Genomic DNA, 27,310 nt, shown 5'->3' on the forward strand with positions numbered 1-27,310 from the left:
TAAGGAAGATACCTATCAACTATTTTACCTTTCTCATTAGGTACAGTGGGTCAAACAGGCTGTGGGTTAAGTTTGTTTTCTATCCTTTTGAGCTAGTCCAAAAGCTGTACAGTATTCATAAGCTTGAGAGTTACTTATGCTTCTGATAAAAGAGACTCAAATCTAGAACTGGAGTCGAAAGAAAAGACTTCAATGAGAGACTGATGCATAAATTTAAAAAGTACAGATTCAAACAGATTTAATTTAAAAAATGGAACATATCTTACAGAAGTTAGAAATGTTATCCCTCTCTGGGCACTATAGAAGATGCACAGACCTTCCACAGCTCATAGAAGAAAGACTGTATAGACAATTTTGATAAAGAATTGAGGGACAATTCAAAAAGAGTTTATAAAGAGAGAATCAGGAGGCAGAAAATGCTTGAAGAGGCTTGGTCCTCAGAAATTGTTCTGGAATGCCGTTTCACTTGTATCAACATCATGTTCCTGGATGAGGGAATAAGATATAGAATTTTAGAATTTCAGTTCAAAACCTGAAATGTGAATTCTTTGTTGTTTTGGACTTTGATTAGAGATTCTAAATCATCATTAATTGGGACACATAGGTAATCTCTGGGCTTTAAGGCTAAATCCAGCCCAAGGATTAAGTTTTCACGACCAGGAAAGGGCTTTGACCACAGCCCACCACCCACCGTGAGGAGTGGGGAGCAAATACATTTGAAGGTACTGATGCAGACACCACACCAGACTTCTTACCTTGGCCTTAGGGGCCTGACCCTGCCTTGCCACCAAGGTAAGTACTGTTGGGAATCTACCTGGCCCCCATCCCACATTTCAGTGCTGAGCAAGTATACCAATACCTTGCCTCTGAGTTGCTTTCCTGGTACTGATCTCAGAGCACTCTAATTGCCCAGATGTTCCTGTCTCGCTCACTGCATGTAGCTCAGGCAGACAGCAAGGACTGCATTCACTGCCACAGCCCTGACATCTAGCACCGTGACGGCACATACGAGGCGTATATTATAGTGTGAGTACCCAGCAAAGCCAGACCCCGTCAGTAGTGGCTCAGATCCTAATCAGTCTTTCTGTTCAGCATCTAAAATCGTGTGTGTGTGTGTGTGTGTGTGTGTGTGTGTGTGTGTGTGTGAAAAATGGACTTTCTCTTTATACTGTTTTATAGTCCTTTCCCCCCACCCCATTTACTCTATCATGAATGTCTTCCTAAGTCCTTAAACATCCTTCTAAACATTCTTAATCTTATGGATGCACCCTAGATACTTAACTAGTTCCCTACTGATGAAAGTTTTTCTTCTATTAAAACAATGCTTCACTGAGCATCCTGACTGGTAAATCTACACACATTCAGGAATATATATATATATTTTGGCCATGCCACGTGGCATGCAGGATCTTAGTTCCCCACCCAGGGATTGAATCTGTGCCCCCTGCAGTGGAAGTGTGGAGTCTTAACCACTAGACCGCCAGGGAAATCCCAGGATTATATTATTAAGACAAATTCTAAGCATTAGAATTGCTGGGTCAAAGGTATACATATATATATTTAGGGCTTCTGAACAGTATTATAAAAAATATCTCCATAAAAGTGGAACCAGCTTATTCTCTCATCAGTAGTATATAAATGAATGCCCATTTACCAACCTTGGTTGGACATTTAATTTTAGAAATCCTGTCCAGGGATAGGCAAGATGAAGGCCAGGCATAATTTTTAAGTTCTTGGTCCTCAGCCCTGGGCAAGAGGATTTCTAACATAAGGTGCTGACCTCACATCCTGCTGCTCCATCCCTGGTTCAGTTATCTCCTGCCACACAGGCATTACTGCTGTCCCTCAAACAAGCCAGGCAGAGCCCAGCCTTAGGGATTCTGCACAGGTCTTCTCTCTGCCTGGGACACTTGTCCCCCAGCTATCTCCATGGCCAACTCCCTCAACACCTTCACGTCTTTGCTCCCATGTCAGCTTTGTAGTGTGGCCTATCCTGACCACCCTATTTAATATCACCACATTCAGCACACTGATCCCTCTGACCCTGCTCTACTTTTTAATAGCGCTTATCATCTCCTAGCATCCTATGTGATTTACTTATATATATATATATATATTTTTTTTTGATTTACTTATATATTACGTTTATTGTTTACTGTCTCCTCCAGCTAGATATACGTCCCATAAGTGCAGGGAACATCGTCTGTTTTGTTCACCTAGTAGATAGTGAAATGCCTGCAGAATGAATGAATGAACGAATGGCATGGAACACGAGAAGTCCAGTTTATGGATGATATCACCACTGGAAGGACTCCCACTTGAGTGGGCCTTCTGGGTTCTGTACCTGGTTCAATTTCTTGAATTCCACCACTTGGAAGAAGATGTGCTCGAGGATATGTTTGGCATCTTGCTGGTCCTTTGGTAGTTTATTGGTGACTCCAAGGATGTCACCACACTTCCTGATGTAGAATTCCAGGTCTTCTTCAGTACCTAAGCACAGTTGGGGCAGTTAGATTCACCCTTGACTCTGCCCTTCCCCAAGTACAGACTTACTGTGGTTTGGGTATCCCTGTCAGGTTCCTACATCTCTCAAGATCACTCACCTCTCCCTTGGGTAATGTGACCAAAGGACTTAAACAGTGACAAACTGTAGAGATCTCTGATGTGCTGTTTTTGTAAATTAGGACAAAAGTGTGACACTCCTGATTAGAATAAAGCCAGCCAGTTTCTGGCTCGCTATTACCAGATCTGGCATTCCTACATTACACAGAACAGGAGCAACCAGCGGGGAATCAAATTACCATTCTCTGATTGCCGCAAGGATCATTATGTGAAGGACATATGGGTATTTTATTTTATTTATATTATTTATTAAAAAAAATTTTTTTGGCCGCACCGTGCAGCTTGCAGGATCTCAGTTCCCTGACCAGGGATCGAACCCGCGCCCCTAGCAGTGGAAGCGTGAAGTCTTAACCACTGTATTGCCAGGGAAGTCCCAGGGGTATTTTAAATAGCATTTATTATAGCAATATTATAGGAAAGGAAATAAAAGAAAGAAAAAATCATCCATAATTCTCTGTGTAACCATCCCCAGCCCTGTATCAAGGATGGACAGCCATTACTGCCCTACTTACACTATTTTCTTTTCCAGTAATTTCTTTCCTTCCCCTCTGATTTGCATTTTTAAAGTTATGATAGAAATGATCTCTCACTCTAGCTCTACCCCCACCAATACTTCCTAGGGTAATTACTGCCATGTATGCCTACATGTCTACATATGTGTAAAAAAACGGGATCAAACTATAACAGTTCTGTAAGTTGCCGTCATCATTTAACGATGTAACATGGACAGTCCATGTCAAAGCTTATGCTCCACATCTTTCTTTTAACAGATGTATAATATTCCACTTTGTCTCATTTTTTTAAAACCAATTCTCCTACTGATGGACTATTAGACTGTTGTCTATTTTTTGAATACTACAATTAATATCTCTATATCTTTTCTGTTACGCATTTCTACTAGGATTTCTGCAGGATAAACTGCTAGAAACAGAAACACAGGGTCAAAGGGTCTGATCCTTCACAGGTCTATTATTCCCACTGGACTAATTACTAGGTCTTGCTAATTTCGGATTGCCTAGGCCTACCACAATGCCTGGCATGGAACAGAGATGCAGTAAAGGTGTCTGACATTGAACTATTTTCATTTTTGCACATTCCTTTCTGGTCTTCGAGCACATACAGATGTTCACATAGTTGGGATCCTACTCCAAGTACAGTTTTATATCTTGCTTTCTTCATTTAGGAATCTCAGTGTCACCCCCTGGCCTTTGTAACCCTCTTTTGTAATGACTACATACTGTTCCACTGATTGAATGTGGTGCAATTTACTACCATTTCCCTGTGAGTGGGAAAGGCTATTCCCAATTATATTTTATTTTTTAATAAGTAACGTCGTAGTCATCTGTGTACTTTCATTTATCTCCCTAGGTTAGATTCCCAGGAGTGGGGTCACTGCCTCAATTTTATGTCTCTGAGTCCACGTGTGCAGGCCCACCTGCTGTGCTGGAGGAAGGGCATGTCAGGAGGGGCACGGGGCCGAGAGTCAGGAGCACCACTCACCCTGCAGCTGTGCGGCCTGGAGCCTCATTTCCTCACCCACGGGTCAGGGTGGGCACACTTGACTCTCTCTAGAATCCCTTCCAATCTGAAGTCTCTGTAATTCTCTTGGCCCTGACTGAATTTTTTTATTCAACGGCTCCTGTGACCAATGGCCTAGATTTGCTAAGAGGCAGCCAGAGTCAGAATTCATCCTGGGGTCACCCAACAGGTCAGAACTAAAGACACACAGGAATTAAAGCTGAGACCCTGGCCTCTGCTTGGCACCATGCTCTAGCTCACTGAGCTAACTGACCCCTAGGGAAACAAGCCACATCATTCACATGAAATAAACAAAAATTGTGCTTTTATACTTCCGTTCATATTCTGTTCTCCCTAAGCAAACTCTAAGCTTTCTTTCACGGCAAATCTCAGAAATTCACAATTTAATAAAACTCACAAAAGAAAACAAACAAGAAGTTGACCACACTCACACTTATTGGTGATCTGAGCAAGCCGGGCCTTCTCAGAGGAGAACGTCTCATCTAAGTCAAACAGCTCCAGCGGAGGGGGTGATAATTCCCTGAAACTAGGAGGGAAAACCTAAAAGGCAATAAGGTCTTTCATGAAAGAGCACACATCCAAAGCCATAACTGATGGTAAGGAGACGTAAGGAAAATGAGACGGTGAACCGCCCAGCGCCCATCACCTCCTTCCGCCCTAACCCACGAGACCACAGCAAGCAAGACGGCGGCCCAGTGCAAGCAACCCAGCAGAACCAGCTCCAAGCACACCGCCAAACTCGCCAAGCTGATGTACCAGCGCCCATTAACTCATGCAAGGACACACAGCTTGGGGCTTATCCGGCTTATTTGCATTTTGTGCAAATTTGTGTTGAACATTTGATTGCATGAGTCGTTTCTCATCTGATGATGAGTTCTTCAGGGACAGAAATTGGGGAAACAGATGTAGATTAATGTAGAAAGTGCTGAACTTATAGCCAGAATTCGCAGGTATGAAGCAGTGGTGTGCTGATAAATGTTGAGCTATCACTCAAAACAAGAGGCCTGATCTGTAGCATTTGTCATTTCCTGTTTTGTAAACACTTCCACTGTGGCCGATTTTCAGGTTACCAATGTGAAGCCAACTGGCTCATAACATTCCAGAATGTGGTGGGATAAGACAATTTTGAAGGCAAGTGGAGCTCACGCTGGACTGGAATGTTGAAAAATAACCTATAGACACATGACTGTCCCCTGGGCTCTTAGAACTGTGCTGTGAATCTGAGTGCCTGTTGCCTGGAGAGCTCAAAGCTTTCTAGCACAAAGCTCTTCCTCCTTTTCAGCCAGGAATTCTCATACATGCCCTTCAACCCCACAAGATAGGAAATGTTTAACAGCCAGAGAGGCCCACACCCTTGATCCCTCAGTTGGGAACTACACCAAATGGAAGTCCCTGTAGAATACTAACATGTTTGGTCTCTATGCATGTTTCGAGCCAGAGAAACGTGACCCCATGAGGAGGCCAGCTCCACACGAGGCCAGCAACAGCGGGGCTCTGCGGCAGGATGCCCCCCACACACCCACTCACCGCTGGCTGAAGGGCTGGCAGCGGCGTCTCAAACTGAGGTTGGATGAGTTGGAGAGGCTCATGTTTCACGTTTAGCTGCTCGTGAGCCCTGTGTTAAGAAGAAGATAAACAAGCAGGAATCAAGATGAGACACTGATGCAAAGCACGTCTAATAGATCTCACGGTGCTCGTCTCCAACGATCAGGAGGCTCAGCACTTTGGCAAAAAAAAATAAAAATCACACAAAATGTATTGTTACATGTAATGTAACGATCCTTTCAGGAATCTTCTCTACTGCAACAGACAGTGTGACTTTACTGAGAACTGAAAGGGGAAGTTCATTCAAGTTTCCTATCGGGCTTCTCCTAAATAGGCTTTTAATTTTTACCCACTGGACACCGTGAATCTTGTAACTCACTGTGTCTCCTTATTTGTTTTCACCATCAAGAGACAGGAGTCAAATCTGAAGTCTGCTTCTGGCGACTGAACAGATCCACAGGATATGCACTTCTGTGTGCTCATTCACTCCACAAACATCTACTGAACACCTACTGTGTACCAGGCAGTTTTATCTGCCAGGAGTACAGCAGCAGGGGAAAAAAGAGACCGAGGCAGGCCCTCGTGGGACTGACATTCTAGCGGAAGAGAGACACACAATAAACAAAAGCCAAGATGCCAGGGATTAATAAGCACTAGGAAGAAAAGCCAATCAGGAGGGAGGGACAGAGACAGGGAAGGGGCAGGGAGTGGGGCTTTGCCAGAGCAGCCCTGCGTGAGCGGAGGGGCAGGCCAGGCAGAGGCCGGAGCAAGGAGGAGGGGGAAGGGGAGAGAGGCATTTTCACGGAGCAGCAGGGCAGCCAGAGCAGCTGTGGCAGAGTGAGAACGGCACGAAGGAGTTACTGGAGTCAAGGGCTGACCTTCCCCCACGGTAGTTTTTTTATTGCGGCTTCCCCTTTGCCTCCGTTCTCCCAAACCTTAATTTGACCTTTTGCATCGGGGTATAGATTGTACAAGCTCTGTGACCTCCTCTGGGAATGAGGCCAATTAAAATACACTCACTCACCCAACTTAAATTGTGTGCTCATTTGTGCCCTTTCAAAATTCATCTAAGCAAGCAAATGCCAAGGGGTGTGGACAAAGTTCATGCCCGTTTCTCTGTAGGGGTGCTTTCAGAAAGGAGACAGGTCTATGACCGCAGAAGGACGGCTAGCTGAGCTTATGCCGTCACCACCTCCACTAGTCCCAGATGCCTGGGGAGAGTCTTTCCTAGCAATGAGCAGATGATCCCCACGGAGAGAAGAGAAATAACTTTCCTTGAGCATCTACCACATGCCACGTGCTGTGCCTGACCCTGTGCGAGGCACTTATTTAATGTAATCCTCAAAACAGCCCTGGACAGTGGGTGTAATCTCTGAAGAGGAAACAGAGGTATAGAGTTGAAGTAGCTCCCCAAGGTCATGTGCTTAGGAAGCAACAAAGGCAAGATCAGAACTCAGACCTGGCTAATCCCTGCCAACCAGAAGCCCCGTGACTCAGTCTACCCAGATGGCAGAATTAGAGGCAGTTCTAAGCTAAAGGTCCTAGTACCCACACACAAAGAACCCTGCTGCCAAGTCCTAGCCTTGGTCATTCTAGCCATGATATTCTGTTTTCTGTCCCTAGATAGAGCTGACTGTGCTGAAGCCCTGCGTAAGTAATAAAATGAATTCCATTAAGTCTTCCCTTTCTCCACTCGGCTCACCACCTGCCCAGATCTTCCTCCTACTAGTGGCCAACATGTACTTGATGGGGGTGGGGAATGGGTGGAGAAGCTAATCTTAAAAGCAAGCAAAACCTAATTCAGAAAGATGATCAATATGGGGAAAGGGGAAGAATAAATGCCATTGCTATACACAAATCTGTGAAATGGGGCTGCTCTATATTCCAGAATACTCTGGCCTGACCTTTGGTGGTGCATTTTCACTGCCCATGTCTCACTCTCCATCCCACCATGAACTCTGAGGGCAGGGACGCCACACTGTTTGTCTCTACCTCACACCCCACAGGCATCAACAGAGACCGGCTGGACAAATGAAGTCACTTCAGAGCAATACCCTACAGCTGACATACATATTTAATGACGAATGCAATTTTTACTCAAAAAGAAAAACTGCATTCAAAAGTTGTTACATATGAATAAAAATACCTCAGAGCTCCACACAGAAACTGTAAACCAGTAACTCCTGCCCTTTGCTGTGGTATGAAAGACAAATACAATCAAAAGAGCCATCCAAGCCTCTGAAACATCCACCGCCTGACTCTGCCGACACTAAAATAGCAGACAGTTCCAAGCAATCTCTCATTCAACACTGAAGAATGGTCGTGATGGCCTGGTCCACCTGCATCAGGGGAGAAGCGAGTCAAAACGGCAGCAGCCGGTTAGACTGGAAGCAGCCAGTGGAGTGGCCTGATGGAACTTCTGTTATTCTAAGAAAAGCCCTGAGTTAGAAGGAGAGCATCGGAGCTCAAAACCAAGCAAATGAAGAGCCAAATGTGCAGCCAGGATTTACAACCTGGCTGTCACCTGCAGGCTGCAGGTGCTGAGGGGGTGACAGAGATGCCCTGGCGGCTCTGGGGATGTCAGTGTTGCTCTTTTTTAGAGACTAACTTCCTACAGTAATAAATCTCCAGATAATTTCTTCCCAGGTTCAGGGTTAAGATTGGCTGGATTCAAATTCAGGTGCCACCGAAAACTAGCCGTGTGACCTTAAGCAACTCACTTATCTTCTCTGTGCCTCAGTGTCCTCATATGTAAAACAGGGAGAATAACTGTATTATGATTATTACATGATAAAGCAACGTACATAAAAAAATTAACATGGTGCTTGTTAGGAGGCAAGGCTAAATGCAGTTCAAATGGCAACTAGGAATGAACTTCCCTGCCTGGACATACCCTGCCTTTGCTCAGAAAGCAACCTCCCTGCAGAATGTTCTCTCCCAACACCCCAAACCATCTCCTGAAATCCTCTCACCCCTTAAAGTGCACCACCCATCAGAGGGCCAAGCAGACACAAGTCACCCAGAAATGTTTTCTGAAATCCTCAATGCCTGGCTAAAACGGCCTCTCTCTTTCTTAAAGCCTTCCCTGCTCACCCGTCAGAATCGAATTCTCTTTCGTCATGATGCCATGGCCTCCAGTTTTACATTTCACATTTAGCACTAGATTAACCTTGCATCACAGCTTTTGTCTGTCTCCTCCATAAAACCATACACTTTAGGTACGGTGCTCAGCACAGCCAGAGCTCTATGAGTGCTTGACGACCTTGAACATAAGTACAGGGCCAGGACGTTAGACAATCATCTGTACTGTGCCTTCAGCCTTTGGTTTATCCAGATGTAGATCCTGTACCAGGCCAGAGATGCTCAAAAATGTTAGTCCCTGCCCGTTGTTAGGGATGCAGAACAACACCAACAAAGCCGGCAGGAAACAGAGTCAAGGACTGGACTGAAAGACACTCAGGCCTGGCTCGAGATCCCTGCTCCCACAGTGGGAGAATCCTTTCCCTCTCTAAACCTCAGTTTCCTCAGCTGGAAGTGAGGCAGGTAACTCAGAGGACCACTGAAAGTATTAAATGAAGGCACAGTGTGGAGTGCTCACAGGGTGACTGCCCACCTTGGTTTACTGAGGGGGGGTCTCTGGGACGTGGGACTCTCTGTGCTCAGACCAGGAATGTCCTGGGCAAACCGGAACAAGTTGGTTTCTCTAAATGTCCAATACAGAGCCTGGAGCACAGCAGGAGCTGACAACTGCTGGCAGTTTCCTCTGTATCAAGCCCCGCCCCAAACTCCCAGCTATCTCGGCCAACCTCATCACAGGTCTGAGAACACGTTTTGCACACCGCACTTGCCCCTAACTCCCGCCCCCAGGCTAGTGTTTTCAAACCGAACACCCAGTGGAGTGCAGAGCAGCTGAGAGAGCCGAGGTACTGACTTGATGACCTTGGGGAGGGAAGTGGTATCCAGCTGGTAAACGGACAGGTCGAAGAGGGTGGTGAAGTCCCGAGGGTTCTCATCGCCCTCCTGGAGACACACTCGCAGCCGCTCGGACAGGGTGGCCGTGTCGGGCAGCATCATGTAGTCGGAAATCTGAAAGCCACAAGAGGGTTCCTTTCAGCAGAGCAGGGGCAAGAACCTACTCTGTCTGGTCTCCAGCGCCTCAGGTCTAAATCTGCAACATTTCTACTCTCTTGCTAAGACATCTCACTGTTCATGATCACTGACAACTAAACCTTAAATAAGCCACTCTCGGTGGAAAGAAGGACAAAGGTCACCTGGGTAATCCGCAACGCTGACAAAACCCAGCTCTGCAATGATTCATGCTGGTCCGCACACAGCTGAATATGGCTGGAGAAACGCACAACCCTGCTGACTGGTCTCCTTTTCATTACACACTGATCTTGAGTGCTCAGCCATCAATTAAATTCTCAAGTTCATTCCATTTTCCCATTCTCGTAGGCAACACTTTCCTTCTGTCACTTCAACCATCTAATGTGATTTTCTACCTCTTAATTTTAGCTGATGACCTTATTTTCTACATCAGTGAGAAAACAGACACAATCATAAAAGAAAGTCCACAAGCTCCCATTTCAACATCTATCCTCTCTCCACCCACTAGCATCTGGGCCGTACACTCTGCTTTCTCTCCTGTCCTGTGTACAAACCACCTGTGACCCCAGCACAGGCAACCCCTCCTTAGACACTAGACCCCAGCCCTTCTCACCTAGCCGAGGACATGCCTGCAGCACTGCTGAGAACCCTTAAGGATGACATGTGCTGTCTGTTGGTAACAGTAAAAGACCAGGAAAACCTAAATGACCATCAATAGGAGATTGGTTAAATATACCACAGTACAAATAATGGAAAATTCAGTTTTCAAAAAACAAAACAAAAAGCAATCAAAAGAAAGCTCTTTATGAATAAGTGTGGAAAAACATCCAAGACATACTGGTAATTGTAAAAAGCAAGGTGCTAGGCAGTATATATACAAAGCGTACATAGCACCATTTGGGTAAAACAAGGGGGAAGGAGAGCATACACACATGCATATTTGCTTATCTCTATATAAAATATCTCTGGAAGAACATACAAGAAACTGCTAGGACTGCTGTCACTGGGGAGGGGAACCAGGTGGCTGGGCAAAGACAGAAGGAAGACTGTTCATTGTGCATGCTTTTGAATTCCAAACTATGTGAAGGTATTACCTAGTCGAGCAATAAATTTAAGTTTAAATAAATGCATGCTGGCAAACAGGAGTTTGTGTATTCCTAATTTCCCTTTGAACTGCGTTTAGCCTTGACTTCTAACAAGGCCAACTTGGTGATAGTTTTAAAAACTGGTCTCTGAAGTCACCCACAACATACTGTTCCACATTCTCCAGAGCCAGCACTTGGGGAAACGTGCCTGAGCGTGACGGAAATGAGACGTCAAGACAAACAGGCTCACTTTTCTCTATATCCCAAGCGTCGAAAACTCCCCCAATTCTCAAACTTTTTTTTTAGACAAGAAACAAGGGAGAAGCATCAACAGATAAATGCCCTTCCTAGCACTATTTGGCTGTTGTAGAGGCTTCAACCCTCTAATAGGACAGGGATGAAGGTGAGAGCAGTAACAAGGGCGCTGACTATGGCAGAACATACACCCGGGTCACGGCACAGAGATAAGTATGGGCCCAGCAATCCCAAAGGCCCCGTGGTTGATTCTTAGCTCCGCACAGAAGCCTGCTACAAAATCCTAGTTCAGACAAATAGCAAGGCCTTAGATGTCCAGACAGAAACATAAAAAGAGTGCTCCCCAGGGAGATCAGCTCGGTGCTTTGTGACCACCTAGAGGGGTGGGATAAGGAGGGTGGGAGGGAGACGCAAGAGGGACCTGCTACCCATCGCCAAGAAATCATTTTCCTGACATTTCAGAGTTTAAGAAACACTGAACTAAAGGAAGAACGAGTAGACTTTGAATTAGGAGACCTGGGTTTGAGTCCCAGCTCTGTAATTGCTTGCTCTTTGGGCATATTACAATCCTGCAGAATTTCAGTTTCCTCATCTGTAAAATGAGAATAAGACCATCTACCTCCCAGGGCTGTGGTGAGGTTTAAACAAGATGATTTATGTGGAAGCATGTGATATACAGTGCTTGGTAGATAATAAATACAAGAGTTTTTTAAAAGTCTTGACAGATATATAGCCCTTTTTACAGCCTTTAGTTAACAAGTAAATTTACATCTATTCATTTAGGCCTCACAATTATCCTGTGAGACAAAGAACACAGGTATTAGTGTCCCCAAAACTAATGAGAAAACTAAGATGAAAAAGGTCAGAAATAACCTGCTTAAGGTCCCAGGGCTCATGGCGGAGTGGGACCTAGAATGTAGTTACTGGTTCCTAGTCCAGGGCTGGTCTCACCACTCTGCTTTGTCTGATAAGGATTATCATAATGCCCTTAGGATTGTTATTCCTAAAGGCAACAAAATGAGGGTTTAAAACTTAAATTCTGATGATCTTTGTTTCTTCATGAAAAAATTATTTTTATATCCTTCATATTTTAGAAAGAAGTACTTCTCTAAAGACACTGACTCTGAAAGTTTGGGCCAGAGAGCATACATTAAATTCCAATTATTACATATACAGAGAGAGGCTCCCACCCCATTGAATCGTACAACGAATTATATAATTCATTGATTTATTATTTTTTTACAATGTGGCCTTCGTCTCGCCAAAAAGCATCACTTCTTGCCATCTGTCTAACAGATAAAGTAAGAGACAGATATTCCTTTGGAACTGTTAGAAGTGGTGCTGAGAAGCTGGACCCAGTCTTCATTTCAAAGTTTTTTTTTAATGATTCATAACCTCCTACCTCTGGGTCCTCAGCATCAATCTGGTTTAGGTGGATGTCTCCTGTTGTGAGCCACTGGAAAACAACATCCTAAATTTAAAAAAATAAACACAGAATTACCCATTTGGTTATTTGAGAAAGCTGAGGGCAGGACTAGAGAATTAAACCAATCAAGAAAAATGATAAAGGGAAAGAGAATACACACCAGTGATTTGAAAAAGGGAAGCCACCCTTATCTTGGTGAAATCATATGAAAACTGCAAAGTTTTCCTTACCCTAGTGCCATTTTTATTACTGGAAATTTATCATTTATCTTAGGGCACTCTAACCTTTAATCACCAGCCAGAATTTATTAAAATTTGTTCACTGTTCTGAAACAATCCCTGTGTAATGTGCTGATGACAGTCTGGACTTAAAAAGTACAATATAACAAGATGCCCCCAGAATGTGATAAAGACGTTGGAACTTCATGTAGATTCTACAGAAACAAGATCCTTTTTTTTTTTTGGCCGCAACTCACAGCTTGTGGGATCTTAGTTCCCCAACCAGGGATTGAAACCAACCCCTTGGCAGTGAAAGTGAAGAGTCCTAAGCACTGGACCACCAGGGAATTCCCAGAAACGAGATCTTAAATCAATCTCTCAATAAGACAATAATCCTTAAGGCTGAAGGAACTTATTTCATTAATGAGAAAGCTCAGCGGGACCTTCTCCCTCTGGTTGAGTGAGTCACCGGCAACATCCAGCTCTGGCCTGCACCCTGTCACCCTTCACAGGACATGTTTCCTTTGCACTTGCCATGCCTTTCCCTCCTTCCCCGCCTCAATCAGGGACAGTCCTATTATAACTCCTCCTAAATCCCACTCGTGCTGGCCAGCCCCTCCCCCCACTCACACCTTCCCTGCCTTCATTCGGGTCCTTGTTCCTTCTCTGCCAGCCTCCTAACTGGCTCCAGATTGCCCTCTCCCTTCCATCTTCTGCACTCACAGATCTGACTATGCCCAAGGCTGCTGGACACTCTACGAGGGCTCCCCGTGGCTTTTCGAAGAAAGTTTGAGTTCCTAGGCTCTATACGGGAGGCCCTACTTGGGTCTGCTCCTCCCCACTTCTCCAGGGTGGCTCCCAGCCCGGGGTGGTGTGCTTAGAAACGCTCCCCACGTCCTTCTGGATTTACTTCTCCGTCTCTCACATTCTCTCTCAGGGTCCTATATACTTTTTCAGAGCAGAGACTATGCCTGACTCATCTTTGTATCCTTAGTGCCTGGCGTATAACGGGTTCTGAACAGCTGGTTTTAAATGACTAGATGAACTCAGCAGTATTTTTTTTTTTAATGACAGGAAAATCATACATATTATTCATTAGATAAAAGAGAAGAGCTTACCATGATTTTGCTGTTTTCTTCTTTATCCAAATATTGGTCACTGAACATGTGACATGAGCCAAGCACTGCCAGTTTCCCACCTTGGCTCTGTTGATGACAAAGCAGTGTCAGATATTCAGATCCCAAAATATACCACGTGCATCTCAGTCCCCAAACACTTATCATTACAACCATGTGAGCAAATGTCTTATACACTAAGAAGTGCCAATTCACATGGGCACTTTAATGGTCTAGAAATGTCAATTATGATAACAACTATATTCCAACCTGCTTCTCAATTTAGACACTTCTATACCCTTCAGTTTGACTTTAATAGAAAGCAGTGTGAATTGGTTCGACAGTATTTTCCCATTGTTAGCGAAATTATAAATGAAAATCATAATCTTAAAGGAAAAAACAGACAAATCCACAGATAATCTGTAAAGATTTAGACATCTATGAATACCAAAAAACAGTATTTAAGATCCAAACAGAAAACTAAGCCACAAGCACGAAAAGTTCACAAAAGAAACGACTGGTTACTAATAAAAACTTTAATATTAGTAATTTAAAAAAAATCAAAACAAAGTACTTTTTCCTATCAGATTAATAAGAAAAAAATGACTATAAACAGTGTTGGTCAGGTTTAGTGAAGTAACTTCTTTGACACAATGTTGCTGAAACTGTCAACAAATGCAACAAAGCAGTATAAAATATACCAAAAACTCTGCACAACTTTATAGTCATAATCACAAAAGATTAGAAACAAATCCAAATGTTCACCCACAGAAATATTGTTAAGAATAATGGAACCTCCCCCAGTTGTTAAATTATATATTAGAAAGGTTTCTCAGTAACATGGGAAAATGCTTCTGTCGTAACATTAGTTTAAAAAAAAGTGTACCATCAACTGTACAGCTATTGGAGTTTAAAGCCTGTGAGGCAAGTAAACAAAAATAAGGCACAAGCAAAAGTGGGAGAAAATGATCAAAACGTCAGCCTGGGCTGCCTCAGAGTAGTGCATCTCTGCATTTAAAAATTTTTCTACAATGAGCATATATTATTTTTGTAATGAGAAAAAAAACAGTGCAATATTAAAAACACAAAATGAAATCAGATTTTCTAGCAACATGACATACAGAGAACAGGCACAACTGCAACCACACTGGGAAAGAATGACACCTAAGCAGAGCTGTTGAGCTACAAATGCACAAATTCTGTAAATAAAACAAAATTTGCAAAACAAACTCTGACCTGTCCCACATTAAAAGCAAATGCTTCAGAGGAAAAATAATATGATTACTATACCATAACCACTGCAAACAGATAGGTTACTGAGAATAGGAAGTGAATTGGGTGGAGTTCTACAGAAATAGCAGGGACGTGACTGAATGAACTGGGCTGCAATTTGAATCCCTGTAGGTGAGTAAATACCTATACCTCTACTCACAGTCAGATTTATATTATCTTTTCCTTAGTATACAGTTGACCCTTGAACAACATGGGTTTGAACTGCATGGGTCCACTTACTAGGGAATTTTTTTCAATAGTAAAGAGTACTGTACTACACGATCCGTGGTTGGTTGAATTCGCAGATGCACAACCACACATACAGAGGACTGACTCTGTAACACACGATTTTCCACTGTGTGGAGGGCTGGCACCTCAAACCCCTGCATTGCTCAAGAGTCAACTGTATTTTCTTTTCCCTACCTCATTTATTTCAAATAGATTATACATTGTCTTTTAATCCTTTTATTCTGTCCTGACTGATTCTACCATTGTCTTCAGCTTCCTTTTCCAGCAACTGTCTATAATTTGTTCCAATTAAATAAGAGTATGTCTACTCAAGGACCAATTTGCTCCTTCAATGTTAATGAGTCTATCCCAGTAAACCAAAGACCTAGAAAGGACCATGATAAGCTCAACGAAGGCAACGGCCCTGGGCAAGGAGGCAGAACGCTCCGGTGCTAGCCTGGCCCTGCTATGGGTTCCAGACGGAGGCTCTCCCTGGGATCACTGCTTCATCTCACCAACAAGAGTGACAGGCAACAACCTCTCTGAAAGACTGTGTTTATAAGGCAGGACTGAAAGTCTATCAGGAGGAGAAAATGGGCTTTAAATAGCTAGGCAATGAGCACATGATAATCTCATGAATTCTAGAAGAATCACCACACTTAGCACAGAATTCTGTACCCAACAGATGCTCCATAAAAATCCACTGATTAAGCCAGGTAAAATCTCTGTGCACAGTTAAAAAATCAAATAATTGTAACAGTTCTAGTATTATACTACCAGAGGCCCCTTAAGATGGTGTCTCATTACTTCTGTGCCTATAAACAGACATTTAATGTAAACAGTTATTTCCACATGTTGAATCATTTAATAACATGTTAATTTGGTTTTTTTTGGCCGTGCCGTGGGGCATGCAGGATCTTAGTTCCTGGACCAGGGATCAAACCCATGCCCCTTGCAGTGGAAGCACAGAGTCTTAATCACTAGACAACCAGGGAAGTCCAATAACACTTTAATTTTAAAACAGTATTTCCTGCTGTTTAGGAGAGACTAACTACCATTAATAGCTATACCAATTTTGTCTAAATATCATCTTTCAAACACAGCATAGACATTTATTTATTTCCTAATAAAAATGACGTCAGAGCTTTTAAATATGAGAGGGAAAAGTAATACTTAGGTCCCACAAAGAAAAATAGAATCATGTGTAGCTAGAGACATGTGTAGTCTCTGGAGAAAAACTGAGAGGTCAGCTGGTGAATTCCAAGTCTTGGTAGACAGATGAAGGTGAATTCAGCAAACATGAATTAAAAGGCAGTGGATATGTGGGGTGATAATGAGAACGGCTGTGTCCTCTGGGACCACCTGTTCCCACATTTTGTGGGGTTTCCAGGATGAGAACTGAACAACTAGTCTTCTGGTATGTTTTCCTGGGATACACTAAAACACCAGCAGCACAATTCTGTGCATTGTGGTATAGGTTGCTAACTCAACCTTTCTCTGAATGGATTCTCTTACACTGAAGGTGAGAGCTGATAGTCAGAGACAGTTATACTACAGTAGCCTCATGCTACAGTGGAAAGGCTTTGGATCTAGAATAAGAGCTAGGTATAGTCTTGACTCCATCAATGACTGGACAATCCACTGTTTCCCCATAAGTAAAATGTAGTTAATTGAAATCCTACTTCACAGGACTATTGTGAAGACCAATGAGAAAATACGGGAGTTCCCTGGTGGTCAAGTGGTTAGGACTCCGAGCTTCCACTGCAGGGGGCCTGAGTTCAATCCCCGGTCGGGGAACTAAGATCCCATATAGTGGCGCAGCCAAAAAAAAAAAAGAGAAAATATATGAAACCCCATGGAAACTAAAGTAGTTCTTACTATCTCAGGAAAAAAAATTACATATCCACCCTTATCTAAGAAAGGCTGTACCTTCGAGTGATAGAAAGCCAGGATGGGTCTGTTAAGTGGGAAACAGACAGAGCCTGTGGACAGAACAGCCACTGCTGGTTTCATGACACTCAATGTGGCACCAAAAGGATAGACAAAGGTGAGAGCCCTGAAAGAAATAAAGAAATGTTCAAGGTTTTTTTTAATGAATAAAAAATTTTTGAAGATTATCTCAGCGTTTCTTGAGCAAGTCACAATCAAACAGAAAATATTCTATAAGCTTTGGTTTGTTAACTTAAAATTAGTATCACTCTAGCTACAGGTTTAATAAAGTATTTTAAGAAATGTGAGTATAGGGCTTCCCTGGTGGTGCAGTGGTTGAGAATCTGCCTGCCAATGCAGGGGATACGGGTTCGAGCCCTGGTCTGGGAAGATCCCACATGCCGCGGAGCAACTGGGCCTGTGAGCCACAACTACTGAGCCTGCGCGTCTGGAGCCTGTGCTCCGCAACAAGAGAGGCCGCGATAGTGAGAGGCCCGCGCACCGCGATGAAGAGTGGCCCCCGCTTGCCGCAACTAGAGAAAGCCCTTGCACGGAAACGAAGACCTAACACAGCCAAAAATAAATAAATAAAAATGAAGGAATTCCTTTAAAAAAAAAAAGGTCTTCTGTACTCTAAGATTACAAAACATTCACCTATAGTTTCTTTTAGTGCTTTTTATGGTTTCATTTTTAATATTTAAAGATTTAATCCATCTGAGATATATTTTGGGGTGTGGCATGAAAATGGAAATGTTTTTCCAAATGATTAGCCAAAATTATACCATTCATTCTCCAATAATTTGAAATCTCACTTTAACTATAAACTAATAACCCCTACCTTCCACATATTTTGGATCTGATTCTAATTTTTTAATTTATTTTTCACTATTTCTGTATTAGTATCACATTATTCTAACTACTAGAGCTTTGTAATATGCTTTAATTATATAAAAACATTCAACTTCTATGGGGCAAAATACCCCAACGTAAAAAGGTAAACTGGGAAAAACATTTGCAACACATGGAGGTCTTATAAGCGAATAAGAAAAGACAAACCATCAATAGAAAAACAGGCAATAAAAGCAGTGAGCAGGAAATTCACAGAATAAATACAATCAGCCAGTAGACTTTAAACGCCATCCCATTCATAATAATCAAAGAATTGGGGCTTCCCTGGTGGCGCAGTGGTTAAGAATCCGCCTGCCAACGCAGGGGACACGGGTTCGAGCTCTGGCCCAGGAAGATCCCACATACCGCGGAGCAACTAATGCCGGGCACCACAATTACTGAGCCTGCGCTCTAGAGCCCGCGTGCCTAGAGCCTGTGCTCCCAACAAGAGAAGCCACCGCAATGAGAAGCCCGTACCCCGCAATGAAGAGTAGCCCCGCTCTCCACAACTAGAAAAAGCCCACGTACAGCAACGAAGACCCAATGCAGGCAAAAATAAAATAAATAAAAATAAATAAATTTATTTAAACAAAGAAAAAAGAATTGCAAGTTAAAATAAAGTGGTATCATTTTCAACAGAATATTCCATGCTGCCAAGAGAGGGAAAAGGGGCATGTTCATAGGGACTGTAAATGTTACAAAAGCCTGGAGGGTGACTTGGCAATGCATCACATTTGGCAATCATCGACTGGAAGACCTTTGACCCAGAAATTTGAATGCTAAGAATCTGGCCTACTAAGATATTAGCGTTAAGTGCACAAATTGTACATACAAAGACGTTCACTTTGTACTTTGTTATTTATAACAAATATAAAACTGTTTATAATAACAGTAAGGAAAAGAAGTTATAAGTACAGGCCCTAGAGCAGACTGCCTAGTTTGAAACTCAGTTCTGACACTAGTCAAGTGAGCTTGGGCAATTAAACTGTTATCTTGTCAACAACCTTATAGGTTGTTGTGAGGATTAAATGAGGTAATAATACATGCCTGTGACATAGTAAGTGCTCAATAAATGTTAGGTGGTATTATTAAAGCAGAATATTATAAACTACCTAAATGTTCAATAATAGGAGATTGATTAGATTAGGATACATCCAGTTTAATCCAGTCATAAAAAGGATAAAGTACCTAACTCTATTTTTATATATGAAAAAAAATCAAAAAATCTAAATACCATTTTTTTTTTTTTTTGGCCACACAGTGAGGCATGCAGGATCTTAGTTCCCTGACCAGGGATTGAACCCGTGCCCCCTGCAGTGGAAGCACGGAGTCCTAACCGCTGGACCACCAGGGAATTCCCGAAAAAAATCTAAATACTGTTAAGAAGGATTATCTTTGGGGAGAGGGGCATGGATTTACACCGGAGGGCTTCTAGTTTCTTCCTTTTGAACTGATCAATCTGGTTTTTGGTGAGAATTACTTTTGTAATCAGAAATGAAAATGCTTCGCTTTGAAAAAGAAAACTCTTCAAATGGCAAATACGTCCTCTTCAGGTGGCCTCAGAAAATACACTCACTGGGCATTGTTTCCACTGCTCTCCTCTTCAATGATCCCAGGCACGGCCTTCCCTGCAGCTCGGCTAATTTCCCTTGAAGAAAAAAATTAAAATCTAGTAAACAAAAAAATTTAGGAATTTCACAATCCATTCATTAATAGTAACTATGAATTAGATATAAGGACTGTGCCGACTTGTTCAAAATACCATTCTTAAAAATCAAATAAAGGTACTCCTACACACCTACATCTCTTTTGGGAAGCCTGCAAAAGTTAACATGAAAATATAAGAATCAATTCCTCTTTCTTGAGCCCTGAGGGAAAGGTCCAAATATGTACTAGACCCGCATTCTAGTCCTCTGTTCTAGACTCTCTATCTTCAGACCCAGCAGAGTACCTGGCAAGTTCAAGTGTGGAATGAATCGTTTGGAATATAGGGAAAAGCTCCCAGAAGGGTCCCTGTTGTTGCCCCCTCATGCATTCATTTCTCACTTTCTTAAAGCTCTTAATTTATGTTTTAGGATCCAATGGATGAGAAAACACCGACTTCATGCTAGGTTCCAGGGGTGGAGAATATGACATAACGGTGCCACCAGGGCAGGCTATGCCCTCTGTCACAGCAAACCCCAGGTCTACTGTTGCTGGGAATGCTGGACCAAGGCATATGCTCTTGCCCTAAATGGTGTGGCATGAGGATACAAATTTGGGAACTATTAAAACTAGTCAGCTCCCCCCCACAGGAGAGCAGAGCCAAGAGAACTGCAGAGAAATGGAACTGGAGCCCCGATGACCTTACGAATATTACAGTCAATACATACCCAAAGCCTGCCCTAGTTCTCGACTTTTCAATGACATGAATCAATAAAGTCTCTGTATTGTTTAATCCCATCCGAATAGGGTTTTCTTTACTTGCAACTGAATATATTCTAACCTTCAAAAAGGTGATGTGGAGTAAGGTTTCAAAAGATGGGAGGAATGTAATTTGATGGATGAGAAGTAATATAATAAAATAAACTATGATATAATAAATTTTTTTAAAAAGGCAAGAAAGGAAAAAGGGCCAGAGAAAACAATGTGTGAGAAGGGAAGAGTCACGTAGGAAAGAGGAGAGTCATTGGCAAAGTCATTTCTGTTTTCAATATGCTTACCTATTCAAGACTCCATTGGAAACTAGAGCTTCTTTAGGATGGAAATACTTATAATATACATTTCTAACCACAGCATCTTTAAGGGAAAAAGAGAGGAAGGTGCTTCTTAGATTAGAAGTAAGTTTGATATTATAGACACATACAAATTTTGACCTGAAAGGAATCCTGGAACTATATTCCAATCTCTCTCATTTTATAAATGGAAGAAGCCTAGCAGTAGAAAATTCAGACTGCCGGTGAGACCAGAATCCTGGACCATGCACCCTCACAGCCCAGAGCTTTTTCCATTGTACTATTAGGCCCAGAGGACTACGATATAAATAATAAACAAGAAATTACTGCCTCTATTAAAACAACAATAATAATTACCATTATTAACCATGATTCCATATTCTTCTAGGAGAAAGTTAATGTTGGTGTCAAATCTGGATTCCCCACCCTCTCCTAGCATCACAAGGATATCTCCACCGCCATCAAGGTACTTCTTCAGGACTTCAAACTACACAAAGAAAAAGAAACAATCTATGAATATACCTCGAAGACTTTTGTCCAAACTACTATGAATAAGACCTTAACTAGGGACTTCCCTGGTGGCACAGTGGTTAAGAATCCGCCTGCCAATGCAGGAGACACGGGTTCGAGCCCTGGTCCGAGAAGATCCCACATGCCGCGGAGCAACTAAGCCCATGCGCCACAACTACTGAGCCTGCGCGCCACAACTACTGAAGCCCATGTGCCCTAGAGCCCGTGCTCTGCAACAAGAGAAGCCACCGCAATGAGAAGCCTGTGCACCGCAATGAAGAGCAGCCCCCGCCTGCTGCAACTAGAGAAAGCTTGCATGCAGCAACAAAGACCCAACACAGACAAAAAAAAAAAAAGACCTTAACTAGATGAAAAAGAAACAACTTCAAATCTATAAAGGCACTTAAATGTAAATCTATATTAAGATAATATAAAATTTACTATCTATGTAGGATTTCCACACTTGTCTTTAGTATAAAGCTCCAAAATACTCAAACTGAAATGACATTTTCCAAGTTGACTATCTGGACAGCAAACCAAAAGTGGAACACTAAACACTATTAGCTAAAGGAAGCTCACAGGTCTCCTCCAATCAGCAGCATCCCTGGTCTTTACCTACTAGATGCTAGTTGTACCTGCCCTCTCTGGACAATCAAAAATGTCTCCAGATGTTGCCAAATGTCCCCTGGGGTTGGGGGAGGGGGTGTGGAGTGAGCAAAACCATCCCTGTTTGAAAACTATTGATAGAGATCATACCTTCTCCTCACTGCCAGCCAAGGATATCAGGATAAAGGCATCTCATACCACCTCTCAGGGAGGAATTCTATTCAAGTCACTGACTGATCAAACCACAGAAGAAAGGCATGTTGTCTACCTATCTCTTGGAAAGCTCTCTTGCTTTCACAAAGCTGGGGAGAGAAGAAAATCTAGGGCTGACTTTGTTGACCTAGCCTAAGAACGCCTGGGGTGGGCGGTCTAGACCAACAGTCTCTCAACTTTCTTCACGCACCCCATCAAAAAAAAATTTGAATGTGTGCTCCAATATGTATAGAAAGTATGTATATCATTACAAAATATACTCCCCAGGGAATTCCCTGGCAGTCCAGTGGTTAGGACTCTGTGCTTTCACTGCCGAGGGCCCAGGTTTAATCCCTGGTTGGGGAACTAAGATCCCGCAAGCCGCGCGGCGTGGCCAAAAACAAAACAAAACAAAAACTCCCAAAAGGACATTTTTAAGGATAATAAAGATATGAACAATTTCCTTCTGGCACCCCAGGGGTTCATCACATGCATCCCACTTGGGAAACCACTGTCCCAAAGGAGCTCTGCTACAGCACGGCCCTCTTGCTCTTGCACACAACCTGGATTTGCTTCTCTCCTCCAATCCCCTAAATATAGAAAATACAGTGCAACAGTTAACATCGCCAAGATGGCTTGCTCCCAAATGAGACAAAACTTCACGGATTCTGGACTCCACACAATAGGCTGTCCCATTCATGGTGATTCTATATACTTAGATTTATATTCAGCCTTTGTTTCAAAATGGCAAATGTAAAGAAGTGTTCTAAGTGTATGTAAGCTCAAGGATTAACACACTAAAACGTACATATTCTTCTAGAGTATATATGTCCATACATTTACAATTTGAAGTTCATATATTTTTTTAAATAAATCATCTCCCTTTAATATAGTTAGGGCATCAACTTTTTTTTTTAAATGGTGATGAGTTAATATATTATCTATGTTTTCAATTCAGTATGATAAAGGGGCATTTGTAATAAGGTGGCCCTTGATCTGACGGGGTTGGGAAGCATGGCGTGGGCTGCTGGAGGTAACTGAATACCACCACTAAGCGAGTGTGATGAGTCAGTGCAGGTGAGCTGGGAAACAGGGGAAGACTCTGAATTCAGCCTCACCTCTAGCTTGATTCTTGCATCTAATGTCAGACATATGATGTCTGTTCTGTCACAGAAGTTTCTGGAGGACAACGTCAAAGAGGGATCACATAGCCCTTGAGGTGTGAACTGACCCTTTACGAGTCCTCAGAGACCAGCAGCAATGACCAGGAAAGCGGTGATCTCTGCCCTGGATGAAGACCTCTGCTGACCACTGGGATCAGCCCAGTGGAAGCATAAAAACACAAGAGGATGTTGGCTCTTAGGAAGAAGCTAAACGCTTTTCTCCCTTTTCTTCCTGCCTCACTCCAACTCTAAAGAGAAAACATGGTGCCAGGGGCTGGTCTGGTGAGAGAACATTAGGCTAAAGTTCCAAAGAACAAAATCTGCCTCTCAAGGGACCCTTGTCTTTTGGAAGCCACTGCTTCCCATCCCTGAAAGCCTGAAAAAAGGTTTGGCCTGGCGCTCATCTCCTCTTGGGAAAAGGCCCAGGCATGGGTCTCTGGCCCTCTCTCTGGATGCCCTGGCTTTCCTGAGGCTGCTTGCTCCTTGGCCCAGACGGGGACACCTCTCTTTCCTCCCTAGGTGGAGAAGGGAGGTGGAAGAGAAACTATCGGAGTGTGGGACCAAAGCCCAACAGTATTCCTTTGCAGGCCACTGCCCGCTGTGTGTACTTTCCGAGGGGTCTCATGGGGTAGGAGTGGTTGGTCACCTCCACATTCCCAATGATAATTCCCGCTCCTCCTCTCAATTAACCTGATTAAATAGTTATGTCTCCCTCCATGCCCCTCCCAGATGAGAGGGTGGCCTTGCAGTCAGGTTGAGAAAAAAAGGACAACAGGAATGCTCCCCTGTGGACCCCTCCCCGTGGCCTCACCGGAAGGAAGAGAAGGAGACCTTGGACACCTAAGTCTAAGGACCACACTGGCCCCGCCCTGCCTCTACTCCCTCCCTCCTCCCCACAACCCTCCCTGAACACCAAGCACTTCCAAGTCTCTGTGAGAAAGGCTCTTGCTATGTTCTGAGTTTTTTGCTTTTTTAACTGTGGTAAAATATACATAACATACAATTTACCCTCTTAACTACTTTTAAGTGTACAGTTCAGTAAAGTACATTCACAATGCTGTACGAACAATCTACAGAACTCTTCACCTTGCAAAACAAAACCTTCATACCCATTACAAAATAACTCCGTCTCCCTCCTCCCTCTAGGTCCTGGCAACTACCATTTTAACTTTCTCTCTGTGAATTTGATTACTCTAGGTACACCATATGAATGGTACCATACAGCGTTTGCCCTTTTGTAACTGGCTTATTTCACTTAGCATAATGTCCTCAAGATTCACGCATGTCACGGCAAGTACCGGAACTGCCTTCTTTCTTAAGACTGAGTAATAATTCATTGATGTATTGATCCCATTTTGTTTATCATCTGTTGGCGGACACCTGAGTTGCTTCTACCTTTTGGCTATTGTGAATAATGCTGCGATGAACATGGGTGTACAAACACCTCTTTGAGACCCTGCTTTCCATTCTTTTGAATATATATCCAGAAGTGGGATTGCTGGATTATATAATTCTATTTTCAATTTTCTGAGGAACCGCCATACTGTTTTCCATAGTGGCTGCAGCATTTTACCTTTCCACCAATAGTGCACAAGGGTTCCAATTTCTCCACATCTTTGCCAACACTTGTTATTTTTGTTTGGGTTTTACACTTAACCATTCTTTGTCTATCCATGAAATAGAATAAAAAACAGCTTAATTTTAAATGGAATTTTCCTATTTTTAAAGCAAAAACATGGCAAAGAAGTATGGTTAATATTGAGTTAGCCTGCACTATGTGTCTGGCACTTAACAAGCATTAACTCAGTTAATCATCACAACAACTCCATGATGAAGAAAGAGATGAAGTGACCACCTTAAGGCAACACAGTTAAGTGGTGAAGAGGGATTTAAGCCTGGGATTTCAGAGCCCATGCTCCTAACTATCTCACTACGTTTCTTCTTTATGGATATTTCTTACCTCAGCTGCAGTAAATTTTTCCCTTGGCCCCGCTGTAATCCACAGTTTCACCCCAGTTAGCTTCTCAGATGTAATTTCATCTTTTAAGCTAGAAATATGATTTTAAAAGCAAGTGTTAGATCCATTATTTAAACCAATTCATGAGCTATTTTAGCGTCTAGACTGTATGGAATCAGAGGCTACAGAGGCACAGAAATGAACGGATTTAGAGGTACCTGGTCCAGCCTCTCTCCCAAAGTGAGAATCCCCTCTAATAGGTCTGCCCAAGAGTCATCAGCCTGTGCTCAAGCACTACCTATAAGCCAAGGTGTCCAAATTAAACCACACTAGAGCGTAAAGAAGTCCTCCAACTACTAATTCAATCAGCTCTACCATTAGCTTGTATGATTACATATCCTTTACCTATTAAGAAAAACCACACACACACACACACACACACACACACACACGGATATTTTCATTTTTCCTTTCCCTAAACTGAAATACTGACCAAGTTAAAATATGGAGAAAGCCTCTAACCTCTTAAAAACTTACATATGTATAACTGGAATAATTACTTGATTTGTGATTTGAGGGACCACTTAATATTATGCTAATTGCCAATTTTTGAAAGATATGTTTTAATAATAATTTATTTCTGAACGACCTTTAAATGGAACTCCTCCCACCTAAACAATCTATTTTACGTAAGAAGATAAAGACTTTTCAGTGTTATCAGCAGGCTGTTATCATCACTCAGAAGGGAAAACAATTCACTCGGTCACCTCTGAATCTTCCAATTACTCCGAAGTCTTTTCTGCATGGATTTATAGCCATTGCTGGTGGTAAATACTTCCTTTTTGTATGCATTGAAAAGAATGGTGCTCCGAAGCTCTTTCTCCATGGTCACCTTATGGAAAAAAGAAGGGATCAGAAAAAAGGGAAACAATAAACAATATTCCAAAAGAAAGACCCTAAAAGGAACCAATAGTCTACTTCTTATAATTCATTAAGAAAAGGTGGGCTTCCCTGGTGGCGCAGTGGTTAAGAATCCGCCTGCCAATGCAGGGGCACGGGTTCAAGCCCTGGTCTGGGAAGATCCCACATGCCACGGAGCAACTAAGCCCGTGCGCCACAACTACTGAGCCTGTGCTCTAGAGCCCGCGAGCCACAACTACTGAAGCCCGCACGCCTAGAGCCTGTGCTCCACAACAAGAGAAGCCACCGCAATAAGAAGCCCGCGCAACTCAACGAAGAGTAGCCCCCACTCAGTGCAACTAGGGAAAGCCCGCGCACAGCAACGAAGACCCAACGCAGCCAAAAAATAAACAAACACACAAATTAATTAAATAAATCTATTTTTAAAAAAGGTACACAGCTGCAACTTAGCTACAATTTCCCTACAATTCAAAGGCTGAAAGTGAAATGAATAATCACGGCTGCAGAAACCCAAGGCAAACCCTGGGTTTCCCATCAGCCCACTTCCATGGCCCTGCCCTGCCATCACACCATGTTTCCAACCTGATTCCTCACTGCTAACTACTGTTAAATGTGGGGTATAGTTTTCTAAATTCTTTTCATACATATGGTAACTTATAGTTTTATTTACTAAATAGGACCATATGCACTATTCTGCAACACACTTTTTTCACCTAACCTGTATCTTTCACATCTTTCCATGTCACTATATATGGATCTACCACTTTTCTTTTTTAAACTGCTGCACAGCATTCCATTTTATGGATGTACTGAAATTTATGTAACCACTCATATACTGATTGACATGTTTTTTTTCCCAAAATTTTTGCTAGTAAAAGAATACTACAGGGCTTCCCTGGTGGCGCAGTGGTTCAGAGTCCGCCTGCCAGTGCGGGGGACGCGGGTTCGGGCCCTGGTCTGGGAGGATCCCACATGCCGCGGAGCGACTGGGCCCGTGAGCCACAGTTGCTGAGCCTGC

The 27,310-nt window shown here is 42.9% G+C and overlaps 1 protein-coding gene across 3 annotated transcripts in view; it reads right to left on the reverse strand.

Moving 5' to 3' along the window:
• Positions 1 to 212: 212 nt before the first annotated feature.
• The window catches only part of IFT52 (intraflagellar transport 52), a 28,955-nt gene continuing 1,857 nt past the window's right edge, over positions 213 to 27,310 (reverse strand). The window contains exons 2-14 of one of the 3 annotated variants that reach the window (XM_059897084.1): positions 26,139 to 26,263; positions 25,375 to 25,462; positions 21,301 to 21,430; positions 20,932 to 21,007; positions 19,806 to 19,877; positions 17,342 to 17,468; positions 13,916 to 14,002; positions 12,556 to 12,624; positions 9,638 to 9,792; positions 5,689 to 5,776; positions 4,593 to 4,701; positions 2,345 to 2,490; positions 213 to 485 (exon numbers count right to left, since the gene is read on the reverse strand). In XM_059897084.1, coding sequence (XP_059753067.1) covers positions 438 to 485; positions 2,345 to 2,490; positions 4,593 to 4,701; positions 5,689 to 5,776; positions 9,638 to 9,792; positions 12,556 to 12,624; positions 13,916 to 14,002; positions 17,342 to 17,468; positions 19,806 to 19,877; positions 20,932 to 21,007; positions 21,301 to 21,430; positions 25,375 to 25,462; positions 26,139 to 26,263 — 1,320 coding nt within the window. In that variant the 3' untranslated portion in view covers positions 213 to 437. Of the gene's footprint in view, positions 486 to 2,344; positions 2,491 to 4,592; positions 4,702 to 5,688; positions 5,777 to 9,637; positions 9,793 to 12,555; positions 12,625 to 13,915; positions 14,003 to 17,341; positions 17,469 to 19,805; positions 19,878 to 20,931; positions 21,008 to 21,300; positions 21,431 to 25,374; positions 25,463 to 26,138; positions 26,264 to 27,310 lie in introns of those variants that run through there. The other 2 variants (XM_059897085.1, XM_059897086.1) reach the window with 2 other exon arrangements.

This window comes from Balaenoptera ricei, chromosome 15 (genome assembly GCF_028023285.1).
Source record: "Balaenoptera ricei isolate mBalRic1 chromosome 15, mBalRic1.hap2, whole genome shotgun sequence".
NCBI lineage: Eukaryota > Metazoa > Chordata > Mammalia > Artiodactyla > Balaenopteridae > Balaenoptera > Balaenoptera ricei.